We start from the raw sequence: 26,619 nt of genomic DNA, 5'->3' as shown, positions 1-26,619 counted from the left end.
CTTCTTGTAAAATAAATCTGAATTGATTAATTATTCAAGTCACAAACATTGCAGTTGCATCGAAAAAAATGTCACAATACATATGATATGTTATTTTTTAAATACAGTGGCTCCTCTACACATAGAAAAAATGTTGCCTCACCTACAAGAGTAGATCCAAGTTACGGGAATTTCCAGACACCACCACTAGGGGGCCAAGTGCTCCAGACCTTTCTCAACATATGAGCTAAACTAGTTACAAAAAATTCGAGATACGAGATCTTTCAAGCAAAAATCTTGAATTATTAGAAAAAGTCCAACGTATGAGAATTTTTGGATCCTACCACTACAGACCAGGGCTTTAAAGTAATTTTATTATCTTATTCATCTTGTGAATGTATTTTGATGTTTAAGTATTATTTGAATGTGTTTTTAGTGATCAGGAAGATGTGTTTCATCACTATTTAGGGTTACATTGGATGCGTTTCGAAAGCTGGGGACAAATAATTACTCTTCAGTTATTTTATATGGGGAAAATGTCACGACCAGAATGGAATCAGGATCCGGTGCTCGCTGGACGCGGGAAACAAGTCGCTCTCAAATCGGATCGTGATCCGAATACAGAAGGGGATCTTCCGTAGCGGGAGATGGCGGTGTAAGGGACGGAAAAACAGGTTGATAACCGGGACAGGAGAGCAAACGTGGTCGGGATCAAAAACGGGTCGTAGCTGGAGACAAATTGGGGAGATCAGGAAGGGACAGGTGGAAAAACGTGTGCAAAAACGGGACAGGCAGTTGTCAGGGTCAAAAATACTTGCCTTGCAACAACAGAGGTTCGCTGACGTACTTCCAAGCGGAAAGTGGCAGGACTGGGTTTAAAAAGGGACAGGAAACCAATCAGGTAGCCCGCAGCGGCTGACGCCAAATGAGCAGGCACAGGCGATCCAAATCGATAATCATGTCGAAAAATTCGCTCAAGATACGATCAAATCTATTACAAGCATGATCCGGGAAAAAATAATCTCATATGTAGAAGTATCACTGTACAACAAAATAACAAAATCTTCTTGGACATTTTTAGGATCATTTATTTCTCAATTCTCATCAATACGGATATACTGGTATATTGTGGCGCTGAGCGGTAATTTAGCAGATATCGTAGTCTAAGGGCATTGCGGGAAATGTAGTTTTCACCTGAAGCACTCTTTTGACCCGTTATGTTTAGACCCTCGGACATTTTAAGCTTACATAAAGGATGTGGCAGGCCACATTTTGCTCGCGGGCCATGTGTTCTACACATATGGTCTAGTTTTTTCACTATGAGTATATCAGAAGGAGACTTCTTCATGCCAATTCAGAAAGACTTTCATCCGAGTTGTTTATCAGGGTGTTTCTGGTGGCTACAAGTATAATCTGCGCTCACTGCCACGACCCCTTGGTCCCCCCAATGTTTACTTTGGGGATGGAGGTGTCACTCAGACAGATAAATAGAGGGCTCGGTGAAGGGGCAAAAACAGAAGCGCTTTGAACTTTAATCCGCTCCGAGCCGCTCGTCCTCATCAAGTCAAAAGAGCTGAGCCGTGCTAGTGGCGAACCTCGTGGATGATCCCCCTCACGTTGACTTGGATAAACATGCTGACGCTGCTCTGTTGTTCTCTGACTCTCACATTTCTGGCTCATAGACCCACTCTGAGGAGAGACCGTTCCAGTGTGACGAGTGCAAAGCCCTTTTCCGGACTCCTTTCTCTCTGCAGCGCCACCTACTCATCCACAACAGTAAGGGCGGTTGCATCATCCCCAATTTGAATTTTTTTCGTGTGTTGAATAAAACGATGAATAATACAAATATATTCTTGCAAGTGTTCGGAGGGAAGTATTTACAGTTTTTGCTGAACTGTGAATGAATAAGCCAATAGGGGCACATTAAAGAAACAGCCACATGCTAACTCTCTGCAAATAAATATATGAATAAAATCTGGCAGCCCAGTGGGTGAGTGATTAGCATGCCTGCCTTACTGTTTAGAGGTCCCCGGTTCAATTCCAGCTACCAGGGCCCATGTGTTGCATGTCATGCCCATGCCAGCATGGGTTTTCTGCTCCCACATTTCAAAAAGGGTTGTTGATTGGCGACTCTAAATTGTTCCTTCATATGGATGCGTGTGTGAATGGTTGTACGGCTATGTGTCGTAATTGGCTGGCAATATGGACAAATGAAGAAATTAATAATAGATTAAATCTTGCCCCATTAGACTAATTGAATGCTCCTTTTAAGTTATAATTTTTGTAAATCTAAGCAAAAAATCTCTTGCAAAATGATAAAAATTATCAAAATGAAAAAAAAATCTGATATGTCAGATATTCTTATTTCCAGAATACAACATAAGCTACATTAGAAAAATGTGCCCACTGTCAGACCTAATTTTTAGTATTACTCAAAAATATATTCGAAAATATATAGTTAAATGTGAATCCCCCCATTTGAATAAGTTAAAATATTGTAAAATAAGAACACTATTTTCCTATTTTACTTGAAAAACAATGTTAATCAAACAGTAAAATAAGAACACGAAAACTTCAAACTTTAATATTTATATGGTGCAATGAGTGAACTGGGAAAAGAAAGTAAAACGGTCCTAAAATTCATCCCTGTGTATGCATTAGTATACTGATATGTTTTCTAATGCTGGAATGCTAACACATTCCACGTTGATAGCACAACTGTAACCTGCATGGACCTTTTTACAATGGTTAAAGTCAACGAATCTCTGTTAGATTACCATCAAGATATTTTGTTCGCTGTTGGCCAGGCCACTGAATTGTTTTGCGCAGTTCTCATTGTTGCAAACGACAAAAGACGCGATTAAGCTCAAGGCATTACTTACCATGGTAGTATAAAGAGGCAGGCTATATGATAGCAGTATTCCTACAATGTATCGGTATATGATGTCGCTGCAGGGAGCTCAATAAGATACTGATAAATCACTCATGCATTATTGATTAATGAATTTGGATAGTGTGTCTTACTCCGTTAGCTGGTTTTCTTGCAGTCTTTGCAGACTTGGGTTAGTCTGATACAGGGAGATTCTCACTTTTCCTCTAATGCAACAAGAGAGATAGATCAGTAGAAATTTGTTGATAAGGCCCAATGTACTGTCTATGATTGGGTCTGTTTTTAGTTCTAGTCTATCAAACAACCATTTCGTGTACACTTTAAGCTTATATCGCACACAATACAGGTTGATGTTGTTGGCTGAAGGCTGTCCTTTGTACTCACTCTAATAGCTCCAGACAAATTGCGCTGTTGCGACAAAAGAAAGCAGCTTTTGTTGACAAAAAAGCCCTCTCGCCGCAGGTGAGAGGACATTCAAGTGCGACCAGTGCAACGCCACCTTCAAGCGCAAGGACACGCTCAACGTGCACATTCAGGTGGTCCACGATGGACACAAAAAGTACAAATGTGACTTGTGCGAGAAAGCTTTCGTCACACCTTCTGTACTCAAGAGCCACAAGAAGGTAAGTGATGGGGATTTATATTTTGGAGTATGTCAAAACATTTGGGAGATTTTTACCTCATGTGCAGTCCCTTCTCAAGGTTTCGTCATTTTCCTCATGTTGAGGTTTTTGAGTTTTTCCTTGCCCTCATGTAGGTTTTAGATCAGGGGATGGTGTGATAAGTCTTTGGTTTGCAATAGTCTGTGGTCTGCGCAGCCCTTTGAGACTCCTTGTGATTAAGGGTTATACAAATAAACATGACTTGACTTGACATGATTGTCAAACAAAACCATCAAAATATTACCTGTACTGTCATATATACATATACAGTACCAACTGTATGTATTATTATAGTATTTTATTAAAAGGTAATGCAACTGCACCACCAAAATGTAATTGATAATGGATTAATATACATTAGTACATGAAACATTTGTTTCAGTTTTTAGTATTTCAAAGAAAAACATGTTTAGCGAATTATTTTAAAAGGTTTAAAAACATACAAATGTGTCTTGAACTGGGAGGGGACCGGACCGGACAGGACGGGACAGACAGGATTGATATCAAAACAGGATATCGAAATTAAACGGGACAAAAATAGACGGGAACGATACCGGGCAGGAAACACAGCCAGGAAACCGGACATAGTCAAAACCCATGTCTTGCGGGGCAGAGGTTCGGTGACGGACTGACAAAGGGTGAGTGAGACAACTGAGCTTAAATAGAAGCCAAATAGGAAGCCAATCTTTCAACGAGCAGCAGCTGGCGCCACACGGGCGGGGCCAATTGTGCGCCATGGCAACCTTGACACAAATGGATTAAATATATGAAAGTACTCATAAACAATCCCAAGAATTTAATAGACAAATTTCTCTTGTTGTAGAAAAGTTTGGGAATACATAGTAGAAAAAAACAAAACAATATGAGACTACGTAAGAAACATGAGACTAAAAACATAAAAGGATAACATTGTGTCACCAAATCAAATCCCAACTTTAAAACTTCTAGTAAACACAAGAATTGACCCCATGATAGAGTAAAAAATGTCACAGCGGCAAAACTAAATATTTGAAAACAATCCGAATAAAATTCTAAACAAAAATGTCTCACTACTTGTGCGTTATCAAACATTTTAACGATTGTTTTTTTTGCCCAAAATACTGTACAGTAAACCCTTGTTATCAAGGGTGTTATGTTAAAAAATAACAGGCAAAATCAGTTAATGTAGAAAATGTTTATTTTTTCAAAAGTATTATAAAAAGTCCAAGCATTAATTTAAAAAATAAAAGTACAGTACTCTAAACGGTACCTGTAAACACATTTTATTTATTTTTAACCAATACCTATTCCCTTCGGGTTAGCCAATCTGAACTATAAAAATAATAAAAATCTGTGAAGCAACAAGCTTGTGAATGGTTATTCGCTTCATAGAGAGGATTACTGTATATTAAATATAAAATATAGGTTGTATTGCTTGGCTTGGCCACGTCAGCGACCTTGGTAGTAAATGTAAACACATATGTATGGATTGCTCTGAAAAAAAAAATGGTAATCTGGGGCCAGGTAGGGAGGCCCATATGAAAACTGAGAATTGATCTCTTCCTTTATTGAAAACGACAGCCAGTCCATTAACTCAACAGGGTTCCAAAACCACAACTGATCCGGTGACGATTCCCCCTGATCTGACAACTCGCGCCCAAATTGAAATCGTCAGCGGATTTTTGCCACGTGGCCTACGGATGCAGCGCGGCAGTCGCCCCCAAACAGTGGGGACTGTGGATGCTGCAGCGTGGTCGCGGATTGTGATCAAAGTAGTCCTTGTGCAGGCGACGACAACCTGCTGGTGCCAAACTTTGCCTCGTAGAAAATAATGGCAAACACTTATCAATGCCACGCTCACTCAGGTTCACCATGCCCGGTTTCGGTTTGCACAAATGTTAAAAAAAATGAAAAGCATAAGAAAGTCGGACGCCCTCAAAAGATCAAGAACAGTGTAACAATTGACGAAAATACAAATATGTGAGAAATTGAAACGATTATCGTTTGGGAAATATTTATTTTGTGTTATTTCTTTATTTTTTTCACATAAAAAGAACTCAAAGTTTGGGTGCGCATTACACAGAGACTTTATGGTAGTATATTATTGTATTTGTGCAGAGAATATCTGACCACAAACGCAAAACAATAGATGCAAAGGGAACAGAAGCTAGGTTGTGGCAGTGAGAGTGCTGAATCTTAACTACCATATCACCAGTGATATAAAGGATACGAAAAGGCATTATATGTTATCTCATTGTTGCACTAATTTTATTTACGGTGCCAGAGACAAACGTTCGGGAAGCACAGCAGAGGAAACAACTCTTTGGTGTATCTTCTGATGAATCAGACTTTGAAGGACATTAAATAAATCATAATTTACGTTGCAGAGAAAGTATTTTAATCATGGCTGCACGTGTCCAACAACATTTGTTGCTTACAATGCATAGTTTGAGCTGAGAAAAAGTGAAACAAAATGTTATCCCGATTTTTAATACAACATTAGGGGGGCGCGTAATACAATAACATATGGATAATTGAAATCAGACACTTAGTTATTTTTAAACTAAAATGCAGAACAATTATGAACGATCATCATTATTTACTAATCTAGTAAAATTATGTAGAAACAGTGTTCAAATCAAACTAAATTTTATTAGGGCTTACTAAATAAATTAAAAATAATATTGGTTGAAATAAACGTTCTCATCATTATTGGTGAGGTGCATTGTTTGAGTTGTCCTTATAAAAAGTAGCAAATTAGATATTTTCTCTTAAGTATGTGTTAACAATGCCCAACTGGTTTCAAAGAGTCCTTATGCTTTTATTTCAACAGCGCCTAAATGCTTTTATCTTACTTTTAGCAGAGCTAATCAGGGAAGAAAACAATTTAAGAGGAATAGGGTAATCAGTGGTGGTAGTGGAAAGTGACGCCATACTCTTGCCGGTATTTTTTGTTTCTATTTGTCAAATTAGCATACTACACTGCATAGAGAAATATACAACCGACTTTCAACAATGATGGAAAATGCCGAAAGTACATTGGTAAGAGCATTATTATGTTAGGTGCACGCACCAAAGGCACTGAGGGAAAGTGACCCCAAGAATTAAGTGATTTTATAACAAGAACAGCAAATATCTTGTTTTTTCACGAGAAGGTATCCATTAAATGCCTGTGCATGATTCCAACTGGCTTTGTAACTCAGTATCAATCTTGCTAGATGAACATATCAACAATTATGCAACATTTAATCATGTAGCCCTTTGCTAATTTACCAGACCAATGCACTTTTGATGGGCAATCCAGTCTGCCTGTTGCATTAATTATGACACAAATCCCGCGTAAGTTGTAATTTTTCTGCTCTCTTATCTCTTTCCGAACAAGAACATTGCATTGAATTCAAAGCTCCGTCTCATGCAAGCGATAGTGACTTCCATCAAGCTTGTGAGACATGGACTCTCACAAAAAAGCTGGAAAAGGAAAATCCAGTCCATTGAGATGCAATGCTACAAGAAACTTCTATGCGGGAGCTACATAGCCCATGTGACAAATGAAACAGTGCACAACACCATCAAAGGGCACATTCGACCCTACGAAAAACTGTTGTTAACTGTGCCCACGAAAACTGCAGTGGTGCGGTCACGTCACAAAATCATCAGCACTGGCCAAGATCCTTCTCCAGGGCACAGTGTAACGGGGTGGGAGAAGAAAACAGGAATAGAACTGGGCCGACAACATCAAGGAACGAACTGGTGCCACATTTTCCACAACACAAATTTAGTCCAGGAATCGCCAGTAATGGAAAAGGTTTTCCAGAGTTGCGTCCTTGGAGGTGCTCTGACGACCCAAGCGGTTAAGGGATCCTTGAACTATAAACTTTGGACAGGAAATGATTCACTTGAATCTTTCATTGTATGGTGAACCAAAATAAAAGGTTTTATATACAATGTTAGCCAAACAAACCGTGGATGAAGATACAAAACATGCCGATGGCGACACTTGAAGATGAAAGGAATGCCAATAAGTTACCATGCCAATGCAGCATTCCACCATCTTGTTCTGGGCACCACAAAGTGGCACTTGATCTGGCGTTCTAAACGACAACCTGCTGGCCGCTTACGTTGCCCATCACACAACGTCAAATATTCCTCAATGCCGTTTTCGCTACGGCTTGCTTCAACGCATTGCATTTTTCCCCGTTTCACGCAAATCAAAAGTAATGGTGCTGACGAGTGAAGCCAAACAGCTCGGAGCACGTTCAGCGTTTGTTCTCGTTGCCATTACTCTTCGAAAACGTCTGCTGTGGAACGAGAGGCCTTCACGGGCTATCAATCATTATTTCGACTGACAAATGATTTTATAAAAATGAATAACGTGTTTAAACGTACATCTGGCTGCCATCTATTCGGTATATATTAAGTACAAACATTATGATCAACTAGTGAGTGTCGGCAGACATTATTTTGACGTTCCCAATCGCTTGATAATCTTTGTAGGCCCCTCCCTGACAACCGAGCTCAAAATTTACCAAAATCCAAGTTGTTATTTAAGAAACAACTGCTCTGCGCCAGTTTAGCCCTGCCACACATACTGCAATGAATGCTCCATATATTATTTCTTGACTCACAAAATCACAGCTTTAATGTCAAGAAAGTTGGGAATCCCCACAAATAAAAGAAAATGGCCAACTTTGAGAAACTGTTGGCGTTACTTGATTTTTGTTTTCTGTCTATCCTCATTTGTTCTGACAACAGAGGATTTCTAAATTTTAACCTTCTTGCCAATGGTATATCAAGTTGAGTGTTTAAAAACATACTTGATAATACTTAAAATAATAAAAGCCCACATTAAACCACACCACCTTCATTGCATATTACCGAATTTTATTGCAATATGTATTCTGTGTAGCACTATTTAGATATTCTATATAACACGCTACAGTGGGCATTTGCACGTCACACTGGGTATTTGTATATTGTATTCTTTTTGCTTTATTATTGTATTGTTCTCAGCTCAGGGATGCTGCTGGAAATGTGAATTTCCCTTCGGGGATAAATAAAGTTTCTATCTATCTATCTATCTATCTATCTATCTATCTATCTATCTATCTATCTATCTATCTATCTATCTATCTATCTATCTATCTATCTATCTATCTATCTATCTATCTATCTATCTATCTATCTATCTATCTATCTATCTATCTATCTATCTATCTATCTATCTATCTATCTATCCACTTTATTTTGAACCATTAGGCAAAAAATAGTGAGTAATTTGTCGATTATTTCACTCCACAACAATCAAAAGTTTAATACACTATGTGGCAATAAAAAAAATAAACTTGTTATGGTCATTCCCAGCGTAGATTTAATGTGAAAATAAAGTTAAATGCAGTGGCTCCTCTAAATACAAGATTAATTAGTTCCCGGATCAAGTTCTTGATACATTTTCCCTATAAAAAATAACTGAAATTCGTCTATCGTGCCCAGCCTCCCAAAATCATCCAAACTAGGTCTAAATGGGTATAAAACACATATTCCTGATCACCAAAAACACATTAAAATAGTAATTAAACATAAAAATACAGTAATAAGATAAATAAGAGAATATTATCAGAATAAAATCCAAGTTTATCATAAGCACATACCATAAAGGAAGTCTGTGTTTGTAAAGGGAAATGCATGACATGTTGTGGAGGAATGAGGGAGAGAGGTGCGGAAGGTGTCAGGAAGAACACAACCCACAATGCAAGGCGCAGGATCAGATCTAGATAGTGGAAATGCACTTGCTAACTGGGCGGAACTGTTTCTGGCAGTGAGCACTCAGCCCTATAGCGGTAGCATCTGGTAAATCTCGTAATTTGGATTTTCTACCGTATGTCGGACAAGACATCTCGTATCTCGAATCTCTCGTTATTATAGTAGTTTATATGTAGAAGGGCTACTCTATTATGAATAACGGTCACGGTTGCCTTGGTGCCCAATTGGCCCCGTCCGTGTGGCGCCAGCTGACGCTTGTTGACAGATTGGCACCCTGTCAGTATTTAAACTCGGTCCTGTCAGTCCCCTTTTGTCGGTACGTCTGCAAATCTCTGTTTTAACACGGCAAGCCCTTTTTCGCCTGTTTTTTTTTGCTCCTGTTTGTCTCCCATTACGATCTGTTTTTATCTAGACCACGTCTGCTCTCCCATCCCAAATTACGACCTGTTTTGATCCCAACCACATCTGTTCTCCCGTCCCGAATGATTATCCGTTTTTGTTCTCGACCACGTCTACTCTCCTCTCCTGGCTTTCGACTTGTTTCCGATCGTGATCACGTTTTTGCTATCCTATCCCGGCTACTGACCCGTCTTTTCCGTTCCCGACACCGCCATCACTCGCCACGGAAGTCCCCCTTCCGCGTTCAGAGCGACCTGCTCCCCGCGACCAGCAATCACCGGATCGTGTGTGCAATCCTTTCCCTTTTTCCCAATACAACTGTGAGAAACGAGTGGGTCCTGTTTCTGTTCTGGTCTTGACAATAACACACACACACACATTTTGTATGTACAGTATATACATATATATATATATATATATATATATATATTACAACTACATTTTACTTAGAAATCCCTGAGTAGCTGTAACCAATTTCATTTATTTCTTCCAAAAACAAAATGTACTGTTCCCCCCTCAATCTGGCGCTGCAGCTGGTACTTTCCCAAATGGGTGAAAACAAGTACATGCACGCATTATTTTTTGCATGCCTCAATTTTGTCAGAAGTGCAAATGACAGGCTTTCTAGGTAAGAAGTCACATCTATAACGGCCAAGCTATAAAACATATTTCCAGTAAATTCCCCTCATTCCAATACACCTCCACATTTATGATGTAGTAACACAGGTGGGATTTGTTCGGCAGATTTTGTCAATTCAAATTGGTAAAGGTGGCTAGGGGGAAGGTCTGCAAGGGGTGTGGGGAGAATATAGGAGATGGAAAACAAAAGAAGCACATGTACACCATGAGTTATATATTCTTCTGTCAAGTCAAGTCATGTTTATTTGTATAGCCCTTAATCACACGGAGTCTCACAGGGCTGCACAGACTATTGCAAACTCCAGACTATTATTACACCATCCCCTGATCTAAAACCTACATGAGGGCAAGGAAAAACTCAAAAACTTCAACATGAGGAAAAAATCAACAAACCTTGAAAGGGGACGGCACATGAGTTGACGCCCTTTGCAGGAAGACCAGGCTGCAATCGATATAGCATTTACAAACAATACAATTTAAAATTAAATATCAAATAATGAAATATAAAATAAAAAATCAAAACAAGCTCCTCAACTTACTTAAACTAAGATTTCTTGGCCACAGGATACCAGATACCTGTCAATTTATATGTTTCTCGATAATTTTAAATTGTGTATGCCCTAAAGTGTACATAACTTCTTGTACCATTTTTTTTTTTAAACTGTTTTTTTGTTAGACCGATCTCGTCTTGCCCATTTTCGTCTTACTCCGGATCATTTTGATTCCTGGCAGCAGACAACAACGTTGTTGCAGATTGCTAATATTGTCGCACTAATATTATTGCTCTAAGTAGGTGCCGCCTTGTGATTGTAAGGTTTATTATCGCTTAACAAGGGCAATAGTCATAATTAATACAAGTAGCAATTGGCTGATGTTGACAGGTACGATATCCAGACGTTAAAGGGACAGCGTATATTATTGGTAGCGTTATCTTCACTCTTTAAAAATAATAATACTTTAAAATGGCAAAATACATGAACGATCATATGAAAATGAAATTTTCAAATAAACATTTCTGATTCTTGTTTGCATTTGTAATACAGTACTGCATTATTCATATATATATATATATATATATATATACAATGAATATTCAGAAAAATATGAATCATGCCAAAATATTTTTAAAAATGTGTAAGGAAATTTTGCGTAATATTTAGTGCCTTTTTGTGGTAAAAAAAATCCCTTTATGCATTAAAAAAACAATGTTGATTTAAAAAATAAGCAAAAATACATAAACGACTATGTAAACATGCATTTATTTAAAATACTAATAGGTCTAAAAGTTAGCATTTATTTGACATAATATGAGCCTCATGTAGAGAAAGCTGACATAATTGTCTGCCATATTGCCTCTACGGGAACCCAAAAACTTCAAAAAGAATGTGGAAAATATGGTAAGTAAAATGGTGCGTTTTGGTCACTTTCAGTCTCTGTAGTTTGTATTATTTCTTCCTTGTGCTTTTAAGCACTTGTATTCGGTTTCAAATAATAAACACTGTTCCTTGAACATAGCACAACACATGAATTTGCTCCAACACAGCCTCTTGTCACAAAGTTTGAAATTTCTGACTGACAACACAATGCAATAAAATAGATTAGGTCACAGCTTATCAAACTTTAGGAGCTGTTTTGATACAGAGGAAGGAGGTTTATAAGACAAATCATTCACTTCGTTGTCATCTGTTAGGAAAAGCAAAGTGTTAAAAAGTGTATTAACACAATGAAAAATCTGTTACAGACACACACGGGTGAAAAGGAGAAGATATGCCCATACTGCGGACAAAAGTTCGCCAGCAACGGTACGCTGAGGGTCCACATCCGCAGCCACACAGGTCAGTCTTTTTATGCTAAACGTGATAGATAGATAGATAATAGCTCTCTCTGTCTGTCTGTTAGTATCTGTCAAAACCATATCCCCTCAAGGGAAGGTGGCTTGAGTCAAAAACACACTAACATTCACCAAACATTCCTTCCCCTTCGCTCTTTCGAACCTGACACCAAATATGTGCTATGACATTTTAAATGATATTACAACAATTCTGCGTAATTGTCCAGATATGTGCATTTGGATTTCATGTTTGTTTGTTTCATGTCTGTGTGTATTGTGACTTAGCAAATTGAAAGTATATCTTGAGAAAATTAAGACAAAATCTTGGTGATCAAAAAAGAACACAATTTCCAGAAAAAACACTTAAACAAATACAAATAAGTAATTTGATATCTTTACCATCGTTACATTTCTGACAATTTTTTTCCTCCACAACGTGATATGGAACACCATTTTCATATGTATTGTTGGGCTCATTACTGAAAACAAGTATTTACTGTTGGTATTTCCATAATTTAAAAACTAATTGCGTTACCCTCCCGAATACTGAGACTCTGAAAGTAACTAATCAAAAATTACTGTATATCATCCCATCCAAGCCTTCACCCTAAAACTGCTAAAAAAATACCCACGTAATAAAAGAAAAATTGTGAACCCTTCATATTCCTTGGCCTTTGAATTTTGAGAAATTTCAAACAAACACAGCCGCGACTATTGGTATCTATTTTGCCTTTTGTCTTCAAATCATTTGAACATTGCCTCCTCCATTTCTGGGTAATGTTTAAGACATCTTCTAGTTTCTCAAGGAATGGTGAATTGCAAAAATAATTTATTTTGTTGTTCCTTTGTAAGACCGACTCCCTCCCCATGCACTGCCTACCATTCGCTACTGGGGACACACAACCAAATATGTGCATCTAAACAGACACCCTGATGTCAGTATTTTATTTCATAATTGTATGTACGTCAGCACGGCGGCGCAGTGGTTAGCGCGTGTGCAGCACAGTTCTGAGGTCACGAGATCAAACCTCTTGTGCGGAGTTTGCATGTTCTCCTCGTTCTTGTGTGGGTTTCCTCCGGGCACTCCGGTTTCCCCCCACATTACAAAAACATGCATTTCAGGTAAACTGGCCTCTCCAAATTCTCCCTAGGTGTGAATGAGCAAGGGAATTGTCTGTCCCTGTGTGCCCTGCGACTGGCTGGCAACCAGTTCAGGGTGTCCCCTGCCCGCTGACTGAAGATCGCTGGGATGGGCTCCAGCACACCCGCGACCCTACTGAGGAGTGAGGATAAGCGGTGCAGATAATGGATGGATGGATGGATGTATATAAGGCTTAGATGTGAGTATACAGGCTAGGGAGCATATCGTTTGAGTGAAATTACACATCTGTGCTTGAGACGGCGCTACCATAATTGTATTCGGTTGTATTTATTAGGTAGATATAAACATGGTCACCCCCTCTCGAGAGATATGACCAGGGTAGAAAGATAGATAAAAAGATACAAACATGTTCACGCTTTCCAGTTGTATTTAGCGCTGCTGGCAGATTGAGGACAATTTGGCACTCTGAAAGCGATGGAAGAACAGTCAAACTGCAGAAGATATTATAATTGTTGAGCTGCTTTTAAAAAGTCGCAGAGCAACGCACCGCGTTTAAGTTACGAAAATGCATTATATATATACTATCGGCATCCACTGTTAAGGAATGTCACTGACCCTCAATATTTTTTACAATTTTCTTTGCATTATTTTGGGTTCCAAGAACACAATCACTTTGTAAAGCATTACTCCTAACACTGGTCAACACACAACTTCAACATCGAATGGAGCGCTTGGATGTTCATTAAAGCGCCTTAAAATGCAAAGTTACACATTCCTACACATCTCCTTACCAACTGACTGCTGCCAGACCTGGCATGACCACACACACAAACACACAAACACACATAGATACTTGGCTCCACAACTCTCGCCCCCATCTTTCTTATATCTTTATTCTCTGTGGTGTTCAGTCCCGCCATGTCGAGACAAATGATGCCAGTTAATTCATGTATATGAGTTTTGCAAACACCCATCCATCCATTATCTGCACTGCTTATCCTCAGTAGGGTCGCGGGAACCCTCAGTGAAATCCATAATAGGAAGCACTTGTTGGCTTACTCAAATTCAATTTGGGAGCTTTCCATATTTTGCAGCCTTTTGTTTTTAATTTGATTTCTTTGTTATGTAATGTCACTTGAACAATGCGGAGCGATTCCAAAATCTGACGAAATAGCATAGTCCCAGAACAGTCTTGTTTGATTGTATAACAAGTATCACTTCAAATATATTCCATGAAAAAAATGACAGGAGGGATGAAATGTTGCTCAAATAGTCAAAATCATTAAAGAGACCATTTAAATACTTGCAAATTAATGAACGCTTCTGTTGTCAGTTAGCGAACATGCTTTGAACATGCTGTCATGTTTTGAAAAATAACCTGCGAACAAACATTATATCCAAACCTGCAAAGGAAGGATTTAGTTTACACTAGTTTTGGTTCTCCTTTTGCCCCTTTTAAAAGTTGCTTCTGCATCATCTCATGATTATCTAATTTTCAACTAAATCACCTAAATGGAGCTACCTCAACCAAAAGTAGGTTCCTTTTAAAACAGATCTCATGCATCAACCTCTAATATGGCAAGTTTATGACATGGTTTCAGTTGAGCTCAGCAGCAGCAGTAAAATACTATGTAACTGTTGACATTAAGAAATGGTCTGTTTGATATAATGCAAAATCAATCCATGGAAATGGGATTTTACCTATTCAACCATTTTAGTGCAGTTACTCCTAACTAGGATTGCAAGATAACTGTTTTTTTTTCTACTGAAACAGATAACTGATATAATCCTGCTTCTGAAAAGGGATATGAGAAGTTTTTTTGAACTGCATACTATGTTTAAAATAAAACAATTACAATAACAGCTTCGGAAAACAAATATCCAGAAAGTAGTGGTGGAGAAACAAGAGTTTGACTTTATAGGTCAATAAATTAATACTTACTTTGTCAATAATAAATATAATAACGATACATTATGAGCTATTATGATACTGTTTGTATGATATAATTATGAACACCTTAACACTGACCAAAATTGCAGAAAGTGCATATGATTATGACTGTTATGACCGTCATTATGTGAAATCGTGTCTAAACATTATACAAGTGGCCAAATAATAAACTGTACACATACTTTGGCAAGAAAATATATCACTTGTTCTTATCAAGTGTTAGCGATCCGAATTCCTACCTACAATAATTGAAAATCAATTTAAAAATGCTAATGCAATGAAGAAATACTACATTGGGCAAATGGAAGTTTTTCTCGTAGCACCCTATTCAAAGCATATCTATGGCAGCAATGATTTGTTGAGTAGTACAAAACATTACAATATATACAGACCGCTTTGTGTACGTTTAGTAAAGATAAATAACTCATTGTGTCGCAATTAAGACGCTAGTTTGCGGACTTTGTTGGGCAACTCTCAATCTTAACCAACAAGCTATCAATCTTAATAAAAAACGGCGTTCATAAACGCAACAAAAAAAGAGAACATCATAATAAAACCAAAACAACCCATAATGTGCTGCCTAAAGTTCAGATAAACTCATAGAATCACAGTGGCCTGGACACATCCTGAGCAAAGCAACTGATTATAGCCAAGCTATACAAGGCCTTGCAGACATTAGGAAGACATAGTGGAGAAACAGACAAGTTGTGCTACTTCTTCCGTTGAATATAATAGCGTGCTGTTAGATGACTAATTATTTCAACCTGTCCAGTATAGTCTTTACGATGCTCCTCTAATTACCTGTAAGACTGGAGGAAAGAAAAACATTTATATACTGCCTGTAAATAGGAAAACAGTCTTTCAAAAAAAAGATATTCAAGGTATCTTGTGAGACATACAAAAATGCAAGGATGTCTGAAATGTAAAATATCCCAGTACAGTTGTTTCACACTATAAGTTCATGGATCATGTGTGCTTACATTCTCACACACATACCATATTGTGACTCAAAGAAATATTATTAACCTTCAATTTAAATATGAAATGTACTTGTTTCATTCAAGTTCACATTATCACCCTCCTTATTAGGATTTTAATTTGGACGTCATGAATTAAAGCAAGAAACAACCAAGAATTAATCAACACAGAGCAAAACAGGAAGTGCCCACTGAGCTTGGAAAGGCATCAGACTATGATCAACAGGTTGTAAAAAAAGAAACGGGGATAAAAGTTGACTTCCCTGGATATGGATCAAACACCTGTTGTTAATTTTACCGTTCAGCACCTTGTTAGAAAACTAGTTGTGCAAAAAAGCATAAACATTTGGATCACAGTTGAACATGTGCGTTCAATAGATTACACATGTAATTGTATTAAGCTACATACTGAACTTTCATTAGAAATTTGACATGTTTGTAGTTTCCGTGTGAAAAATGCTTGCACATAAAATTCAAGTTGATTTTAGGAAGCCTATGCTTTTATCCAAGAAAGAGTTGAAAGGAGAATAAAGGCTACCCTTGGCACTTTTTTATAGCAGAACTGTTTTTATGGCTTTTCCCAAAGAGACAATTTTTTGTCAAAAATGTTGTTCCAGGGCATTATTTCAGAAAATTCCAGGCAAATTTGGCTTAAATGGTTTTACCCTTTTCACATATAACAAGACTTAAAACTTCTTAATATCTGAAACTTTTATGCAACTCATTCTGGAATCAGCCAGCGATTTCTCCAAAGACTCATGTGCACCCACATAAGAGCGTTAACTTTCTTTCGTCATTCTCTTCTCGTTGCCGATGCAATGAAGTTTCGGATTTGTTTTCAAATCCATTAAAAAACACAAAGTTATAGGAATATCTCAGGATCTGTGCTTGAAAAAAACTAGCTTGAAAAAAGGTGTGAAGCTGACTCACACATTACAACTGGCGGTTGACCCTGGAACTCAAAACCTCTGGACCAAGAAAAAGCTGGAAATGTTTTCATCCGTAAGATGCTCTGGCTTTTTAAAAACAGGATCTTCCGTTTTATTGGTTGGCTTCAGGTGTTGCTGCGCTCGGTGTGGTCTCCATCTTTGTCAACAGCTTCCTTTGTCTGAGCGTGTGTGTCTGTGTGTGTTTGTGTGCATTTGTGTAAAGCAGTAGTGAATGTAAAGCCGTGTGGTTCGGTCTGATCTTATTTATTTAGAATAAACAAAAGCGAGGAATGCCGGGGGAGGGCTGGGAGCCAAGGGAACACCTCAAAGAAAGAAAGAAGTAAAGGGAGAAAAGACCACTCCAAGAAAGCATCCAGCCGGATGACCCGTGACCCTGACTGGCTGTAAATCTGTCCCCTCTTTCTATAGGTGGAGATTTTTGTGTGCCTGTTTGTTGAATGTGTGCGTGTTTTTGTGTACGAAGAGTCAGCGAAAGGCTTGAGTCGTTCTCCGAGTGGAGATCCCAACAAGGTCATGTTGTTCTCAGACAGAAGAAGAAAGATTCGGGACATGTGTAAATGTTGTGTCGGAGTTGTGAGAAGTGTAAAATTCTACCCGGCAATGTAGTAAGAAACAACTTGAACCAGCCACTTAGGTTTTTATCAATGGATCCTAGGTCAAAAGGACATGCGCATGATTAGGATATAAGCAGTTGATGTCACTGTAAAGAACGTCAGCCACCTGCCAGTAAAATTCATGGGTCAGATTGACTCATTCTTAGACGGAAGGACTCCAACACCGTTCACATAACAGGAACAAACTTTACACCTCCGTTTTCCGGGTCAAATTGACCCACATATTTATTCATTCGTGAGGGTGGTGGCATGCATCCCGACTGTCTTTTGCAGTAGGTGGGGTATACTCTGAACAGGTCGTCAGCCAGTAGAGGACCTACACAAATATATTATGCATATTTATCGTTTCACCCTTACTATAACTGCTACGTCCTGGTGTGATTGTTGGAGTTGAACCCATAAAAGTGCATACTTTTTTAAAAAAGCATTTATATACAGGGCAGTACTGTATTTACTTAAGTATAACGCACATCGCAAAACATTGAATGCAACGGGACGTGAGAGCCCTGAATCCTAACCACTAACCCACCAGTATTGTAGATCAGTGTTTTTCAACCTTTTTTGATCCAAGTCACATTTATTTCGTTGAAAAAAAAAAATCCTGCTGGACACCACCACTCGGTGCCGTTGCATCTCTGGTAAAAGTAAATCCAAATGAAAGATAGCCATGCTAGAGCGCACAGGCACACAAATTGGATAAATTCCCACAGCACAGGACGACAATTAGACTGGGAGGTTGCTGGTTCGCGCCTCGGCCGAGACATACCTAATTGGTATAATGGCGGCGCCCTCTGTTGGCTGCGGCTGCATCGACCCGCTACAACGGGTCAGGTGTATCAACATTTCGTTCTGTGTACATTGTTACAAAGAATGACAATACAAAGGAAATTATTATTATTATTATTAATTACTGTAGTTAAAAAACACTGATTTAGTAAGAGAAAGCAGAAAACAGAAAGTCGTCCTGAATGATAAAATTAAACGCAAAAAAGCACGACAAGGGTAACAAATCTTTGCTGTATTTGATGATAAATTGAACTTTGAATTATATTAAATAAATAATTTTTTAATTTTATGTTGGTGTTGTGTTCAAAGCATTGTCAATCAGTGATTTCAATCCTGGCACGTATTCAACAACGTTTGTCACTTACAATACTAAGAATAGAATAGAAGAATAGAATAGAATTCATCGTCATTGTAACAAGTTAAACATCCGTCTTTAGTACGTGATTAAAAATCTTTACCACTGGTCGACCCGGGTTCGATTTCCTTTGCATCTAACTGCAAAATTTAAGCTGGGAAATTGTGAACAAATACAAAGATTTTAATCAAAAGTTAGGGGAGCAGGTTATACACAAATAGGTAGCTAGGGAAAGGCTGACGAAGTTTCAGTATTTTAAATCATGAAAGTAGTCAAGGTTACTTCAAAGAAGGCTTTGTACCCATCACTACGACAACTAACTCAAACCAACCAAAAACAAGAACGCAAGGTGACGCAGAATGAATAATTACACTTACAACAATGATGAAAAACACCATAGCAACAAGACCATGAATTACAGGATTTAAAAAAAAGCTTGGCATGTTGGCAGTGAGCAAGAAAGAGAGAAAATAACCTGATAAAGAGGTAAAGGCCGTCAGGTCTCTTATATAGTCCCTAGGAATCTTTGAATCTTCACCACTTTCATCTTTCGCAACAAGGCTTTAGGGCTAGGACCTTAGCTTGGCCTTTTGGCTGAGAGTAAGAGTCCCGGCTCCTAGGCTTTGTAGCGTATTATGAACTGACCGATAACGGATAATGGATAATGAATAACGAAGATAGAAGAATAACCCTTAAAAACCCCAAAACCCCCTCATCTTTTTGAACTCTTGGTGACATCACCTCAAACACAGACATGACAATAACATATATTTCAGGAATAGAAAAATTGTTGAGGGTCAAAATGGGCATACCATATTTAAAGAATGTAAATGTAAATTGTCTGCATTTATATAGCGCTTTTCAAGTCACTTAAGGGCTCTCAAAGCGCTTTACAATATGCTTCCCACTTTCCCTTTTACACACACTAACTAGCTGATAGCAGTGTCAGCCATGCAAGGCAACTACCTGGTCATCGGGGACATTAGGGATTCAGTGTCTTGCCCAAGGACACTTCAACGTATAACACGGAGGATCTGGGAATCGAACTTGCGACCTCTTGATCCCAAGACGAGCATGGTACTGCAAAAAAAGACTAAACAAAACGAGTAATAATTAAAGTATGAACACTTTACCCAGTAAATAAGTGTGACGCTTAGGAACAACAATTTGTCATGGGGCAAATCATCCATCCATCTGTTAAATGCACGACTTACCCTCAGTAGGGTCGAAGGGGAGCTGAAGCCTATCCCAGCTATCTCTGGGCAGTGAGCAGGGGACACCCTGAACTGGTTGCCAGCCAATCACAGGGCACACAGAGACAGACAAGTCACTTGCTCATTCACACTTGGGGACAATTTGGACCAGCCAATTAACCTGACATGCATGTTTTTGGGATGTGGGAGTGCCCGAAGGAAACCCGTTCAAGCACGCAGGGAGCATGCAAACGCCGCACAGGAAGGCCGGTAACTGGATTTGAACCCATGACCTTGCAACTAACCCAAATCATTTTTAAAAGCATGCACAGTTAATGTAATGACACAGCACAATTTACATTTTTTCATATCATATTGTGCTTGGATCAACATGACCCAGGCATGCTAACAGAACAGCCATTGTACAACGGGACGGACACCCAAGAAAGTTATGTGACTTTACTGAGGTATGAAAAGACCAATTGACCAGGGTTTGTTTAAAATATGCTTTTATGTAATGTTCAAAAAGGGTCTCTTCAGATATATTTCCATGTTACTGGATTGAAATGACCTGGTCCTATTTAGAACATTTAATGTCGAATTAGGAAGAAACTACCCAAGAAGGTAATGATGGTCCTGGATCAAATTGACCTAGGGTATGTGAACTTTTCCCCGGGCGAAACATTTTGTAAAATCAAGATTCAATCCCAGCAGGCGAATGTTCTATTACTCCACCAAGCCATATGAAAATATACAGCACAGACATAAAATGCAGCAAAAACAAACTAGACCTCAGAAATGTTGAGAGATGCCGATCTCAAATGAAGATGTCAAGTAAACCTGCGGTGACTGTTTTATTTCGAATTGCACAGTTCCACCATCTGTCGTGATTTTTGAAAATGTTTCCAGAGAAAGCATATTTTTAACATATCCGCAAATTGTCTGACTGGCAAGGGAAGCTCTGGCAACTGTGCACCGCGGGCCCGCCTGTCAGGCATGTGCAAAAGACGGCCTCCAGCCGAGCTCCAAGCCGCATAGAAGGACGACTCAGGGCTCATCTTGTTTGTCTTCCTGCTGCACAGGAACATCTTGCTGCTGATTATTTATCTGCTACACACGAATGACTTTGTATAGCATTCCCTGGAGCTTTCTTCTCCGTCATCTCAGTACCATCAAACATTGGTTGGAGCGATGATAGAGAAAGGTGGAAAACATACTCAGATTCTGTATGCACATACATTTGAAAATATCTGTGTAAAAACAAGTCAAGGCTGACTTCACAGTATAGAAATTGAGATTATTTATTTCTTCTTCGTTATCAAAATTCAAGATGAAAAAACAATCACCAAGGCATTTATACTCTTTTACTTCCCACCACTGATGAGAGATGCGGGTCAAGCAGGGAAAGAAAAATCTTGTCACAGTGGCTGTATATTTAGCTTGTATTTAGTTTCCCTTTAATGGTGTTTGATCACGCTCAAGTCAAACAAATTAGTCTTCTTCCCGCGGCGGCTGAGCCGAGTTGCCCCGTTATGAGATCACCAACCGACCATAAAACGCCAGCTGTCAAAAAAGGTCGGACGGAGCGCAGCCACGACCTTGTGGAACTCAGTAGTCTTGATGGATCTTATGCTACTTTTGCTGATTTATTTTCTTGGCCCCCACACTGGCGCAAAAAATGGGTCCGTTGCTGCTCCATAACGTATTGAGGGTGGATTTTCCCAGTGTGTGTGTGTGTATGCACAGATCATTGCCAGAAACCAAAAGTGTGATTGTGGAGAAAAAGTTGTAACGCAAGTGTCACTCTGACATCATTGGAAAAGTTTCGTTCAGGCGCAGTAAGCTTTTTAAATCCATAGTAACAAGGTTCGAAAAGAACATTTGCAAAAATTGCTGAGCAAATTCATGAAGAATGTCAGAAGGCTCAAGCCATCTTTAGAGCCATCTGCAAAGGGCTTTGCAAATTGATTCTTCAGAGCAACTGCATACCAGAATATCCAAGGATGCAAATACGACTGGAAGGTAAAGTCACACTGCTTTAAAAGCAAATTATACATGCACAAAATGATTGCGGACACAGAGGATACCTCTAAACTATAAAACATTTTAAAATGGGTGCAACAATTGTAAACACCTATGCAAAAGAGTCAATCAAAACTTGGAAACTTTCCACACGTGAAACATAACTCTTCCCCGGCAATCTTTGGAATCATTGGAACACAGTGGTTTGTTTGACCCAGTAATTAGTCACTCAGAGTTTTGATACAAACACCAAATGACATTCCAACCCTAAATAGATCAACAAAATCATTTTATCAACTAGGTCATCGCTATTCAAACCACTGTCACTGTGTCAGCTGGAGTGTAATCATGGCATCAGACCCTGTTTCCAAATCAAGCTCAAGAGGCCGTTCCACAATCCCCCCGAAAAGAAAAATGATTTCACTTAAGATTAAAAAGCATTGCTGTAATTACACAAACACGTTTGTCATTGAGCCTAATGTCCTACAAATGTCTGCCGTGTGTGCTGAGCAGGGGCTGGCTCACCAGCAGAGAGCAAGCCAGTGCAAATGTTCAAACAAGATTATATATACTCACTTTACGCTGTTTTTAGGTTCTACCTTGCTGTCATTTGTTACGCTAATTGTGCGCAGACCAGACTTGAGAAGTACGGAAAGACAATTTAATCGGGAACATTGTTTGTTTGGTGGCTGTTGTTGTCATAGAGCTGAAAATGTGCCATTAGTCTAGAAAATAGAGAACAGCATTTCAGTCCAAGGTTTGGAGTCCAAACTTCTGATCCTTCAATCTCATGATGGAGTATTGCACAAGCATTTCCAAGTCACTACTTTTTTTCTACATTTTATACACTGCGGCCTACAATAAGATGCAGCTTATTCTTTAAATATTTTGTGCGAGAATGGTAGTCGCAAGGGCGTCGGCTGTCACTTCGGTCCGCCCCGAGGATCTTACCGGCTGAGGTGTCAATTGGACCCGCACCTAGCAGCTGGCTTAGAACTGGTGCAAAGTGGTGAATCCGACTGTTTAGTTCAAAGAATCACAAGGGGACGCAGTGGGTGATTTCTGCCAAGTGCTCTAAATGTCAAAGGGAGAAACTACAAGTGCAGGTAAAAGGAGGGAGTAACTTTGACTCCGTTCGGTAGCCAAATGCCTCGCCATCTAAATAGCAACATGAATTAATAGATGAACGAAATTCCCACTGTCCATATGGAGTAAGATCGCGATCTTGGCAGAATCAGTATAGAACAGTAACACATTGTGCCGCGGTTAAGATACTCGTGTGTCCACAGCTGTCAATCTCAATCAACTAGCAATCACAACAGCCTGTACACTTTCTTTGCCATGTGACTGATCTTAAGCTCTTCTTTCCCTTGCGCACATGACAAAGACATAGCGAAGAGACCAAGTATTGCGAATACTATGTGAAATCATTATACATGCTAGTTCTAATGAGGGGTACATGATTATTATCTGACTGACCGTTATCAGATTAATTACAGCAGACGTCACCAGTGTTCCCTCTAAGCTGCGCACAAGAAAATCTAGCCAGCGCACAAGGGTCCTAAACGGCTCTTCAGGTAGTTTTTGCTTCTTTAATCCCAACATGACCAAATATTATGTAAAATTATGCACAAAATGACTTAAAGGAAGGGGGGAATAGAAAAAAAAAAGAAAAAAATACCAAAATGAAAAAGTAGTGAAAAGCTGAGAATAAAGGAAGCGAAAAAAAAGAAGGAACAATTTAGAAAAAAGCCAGAAAAAAGAAAAGAAAGAAATGTAGGCAAAAAGTAAATAGAGAACAAAAAGGAAAAAGTAACAGCTCGGAAAAAATAAACACAATGAGATTTTTTAAAGGAATTTAAAAAAAAGTAGAAAAAAAAGAGAAAACAAAAACACAGAAAAAAGAAGAAAAAGTTTGTGTGGCATTCAAATAATTTCCAATTATATCAAGTGAATCTTGTTGCCAACATTGTACTTCTTGCAACCGACTCAATAAGCCACTAATAATGTTAATATTATGCTTCAAAATATATCAGGAAATAAAAAGAAATGGATATCCTGTGAAAGAATTGTTAGAACAAACGACGTTTGTAGGCCATACAACCTTTGCAATAGTACATGAGTCAATTCATTCAAAAGAGAAAAATAATTTTGCATTGCCGGAAACTCAGCAAAATGTAACTTGATGTCAAGTTTTGGACATATTTGATAATTAATTATAGATAGATAGATAGATAGATAGATAGATACTTTATTCATCCCCGTAGGGAAATTCACACTTCCAGCAGTCTACCCCGTTGTTTATTAACAGATTAACATGATGCCCGAGGGTGCTTGTAGCGGAGTGGATGACGTCACGCCAGTCCAAAAGTTCGACATTCCTGCGGCAGATGGAAATCTTTTCTTTGTGAAAATCCAGGGATACACCACCTCGTGCAAGTCCGCCTCCTCTCCGATTCCCCCCGGCTTTCATGTCTCTGTTTAGCGACGTTGAAGCCGGATTTCTCCAGGTGGCTCCGGGTGGCTACACGTTAGCGTCCGGAATGCTAAACGTGAGCCACGTTTCCGCAAAACACAGCAACTGCGCTCCCTGTGCGCTTCGATGTTTTCAAAAAGCACTCGATGATCTTATTTGGTCGTGAATTCGCATTTACCATGATTACGGATGGTACCGAAGACTTATAACGCCGCTAGCCGCTTCGCTAGCTTCGGCTTTTCTTCCACCATGGGCCCCTTCATCACGCCGGCACGAGAATTCCTCAGGGCAAGGAGTTGAAATACACGCATTTCTTGTGCGTTAAAACCCATGTCCATAGGATAGAAGTAATCCATAGTGTAGTTGTCAAAACGGGAAGAAAAAACACCGAAGATAGGAGCAGACAATAAAACAATTGGGCAGCTGCTGGAAAAGGCAGCCGCTCGTGGCAGCGCCGCTTTGATCTTTATCTTGCCACACTTGGGATTATGGTTGCTCACTGTTGTTTCAAGCGTTGCTCACCGACTTTGTGTGAATGCTCAGACCTGTGGAAAATTAGAGGGAACATTGGACGTCACCGTTTTCGTCCCTTTAGGAAAAATATACCCGATAATTTGTCACTTTTTGCCACACCAAAATATCAGCCGACACTACGTGTTAGAAAGATTCCAAGCATTCATGTATAATAGAATAGAATAGAATATAATATGCCTTTATTGTCATTGTACAACATGGGATATGCTGTGACAACGAAATTGGACGGCTCCAAACCCACCCAGATTTTGATGCGCCGTTTATTCTGGCTGTCGACGCATCCTTCGATGGGATTGGAGCAGTCTTGTCACAGCTGCCACCTGGTGGAAAAGTAGCCAGACCAGTCGCCTTTGCAAGTAAGACGCTCTCTCGCTCCCAGCTCAACTACCCTGCACACAGGCTCGAATTTCTTGCTTTGAAATGGGCGGTATGTGATAAATTCAGCCATTGGTTGAAAGGAAGACACTTTACCACGTGGACCGACAATAACCCACTGACATACATTTTGACCAAACCAAGACTTGATGCGTGTGAACAGCGGTGGGTAGCGAAGCTAGCTGCATACAATTTTGACCTGAAGTACATTCCAGGCCCAAAGAACATCGTAGCCGACGCTCTGAGCCGTGAGCCATTTGTACAGTCATGTGTGGGTCATCGCCTTGTTACCGAGCCCTATACCTCGCTCTTGGACCAAGTCAACGGGGTGAACAACAGGACTGTGCAAGAGGTGTTCAGAGTATCCAACAATTGTCACGCTGTTGTAGACGAGAGTGCTGGGACATCAGACGAGTCAGTAAAAAGGGCAATTCCATCAGGCTCCAATGGTTCTGTGACATCAGAAGAAGTTGCTGCTGTCTTCAGTGCTCAGTCCACTGGTGGCGTGGGTCAAGTGATGGGAACAGATGCCAACTTCAATCTTCTGCAGAAGGGAGATCAGTCAACGGCACTCCCACAGAGTCAGCTTGTTGGTTTACAAGAACAGGACAACACAATAAGCAGAACCATGTACTTTGTGCATAGACACAAGAGACCTACCAGGCGTGAGAGAGCTGTCGAGTCGCCTAGTGTGATGAAACTACTGAAGCAGCTGGAGCAGACTCACCATACAGAATGGCATGCTCTACAAAGTAAGGAAAGATCCTCACATGGCCAAGAAAATGTTCCAGTTTGTGGTGCCTGATTCATTGAAACAGAAAGTCCTTCAAGGTTTACATGACTCAGCAGGTCACCAAGGCCAGAACCGTACTTTGTCTTTGGTGAGGCAACGATTCTTCTGGAATGGCATGGAACGTGATGTTGTGAATTATGTCAAATCCTGTCAGCGTTGTGTAGTAGGGAAAACACCGGAACCACACAACCGTGCACCACTCAAGAACATAGTCACCTCTGAGCCTATGGATTTGGTCTGTATAGACTTTTGGACTGCTGAGCAAGAGAACAAGTCTGTAGATGTCCTTGTCGTAACTGATCATTTCTCCAAGATGGCGCACGCCTTCCCTTGCAGGAATCAAACCGCCAAA

At 39.5% G+C, this 26,619-nt stretch overlaps 1 protein-coding gene across 4 annotated transcripts in view; it reads left to right on the top strand.

Moving 5' to 3' along the window:
* Positions 1-26,619, top strand: part of prdm5 (PR domain containing 5) — a 60,056-nt gene that overhangs the window by 11,746 nt on the left and 21,691 nt on the right. For 3 of the 4 annotated variants that reach the window (XM_088349762.1, XM_088349764.1, XM_088349763.1), the window contains 3 exons: positions 1,662-1,755; positions 3,332-3,492; positions 12,050-12,143. In XM_088349762.1, the coding sequence (XP_088205888.1) occupies positions 1,662-1,755; positions 3,332-3,492; positions 12,050-12,143 (349 nt within the window). Of the gene's footprint in view, positions 1-1,661; positions 1,756-3,331; positions 3,493-12,049; positions 12,144-16,281; positions 16,310-26,619 lie in introns of those variants that run through there. The other variant, XM_088349765.1, reaches the window with a different exon arrangement.

The sequence above is a fragment of the Urocampus carinirostris genome, chromosome 12 (genome assembly GCF_059441175.1).
Source record: "Urocampus carinirostris isolate Australia breed hairy pipefish chromosome 12, RoL_Ucar_1.0, whole genome shotgun sequence".
Taxonomy (NCBI): domain Eukaryota; kingdom Metazoa; phylum Chordata; class Actinopteri; order Syngnathiformes; family Syngnathidae; genus Urocampus; species Urocampus carinirostris.
The sequence above is the reverse complement of the archived record's forward strand: the minus strand, read 5'-3'. Positions and strand labels throughout refer to the sequence as shown.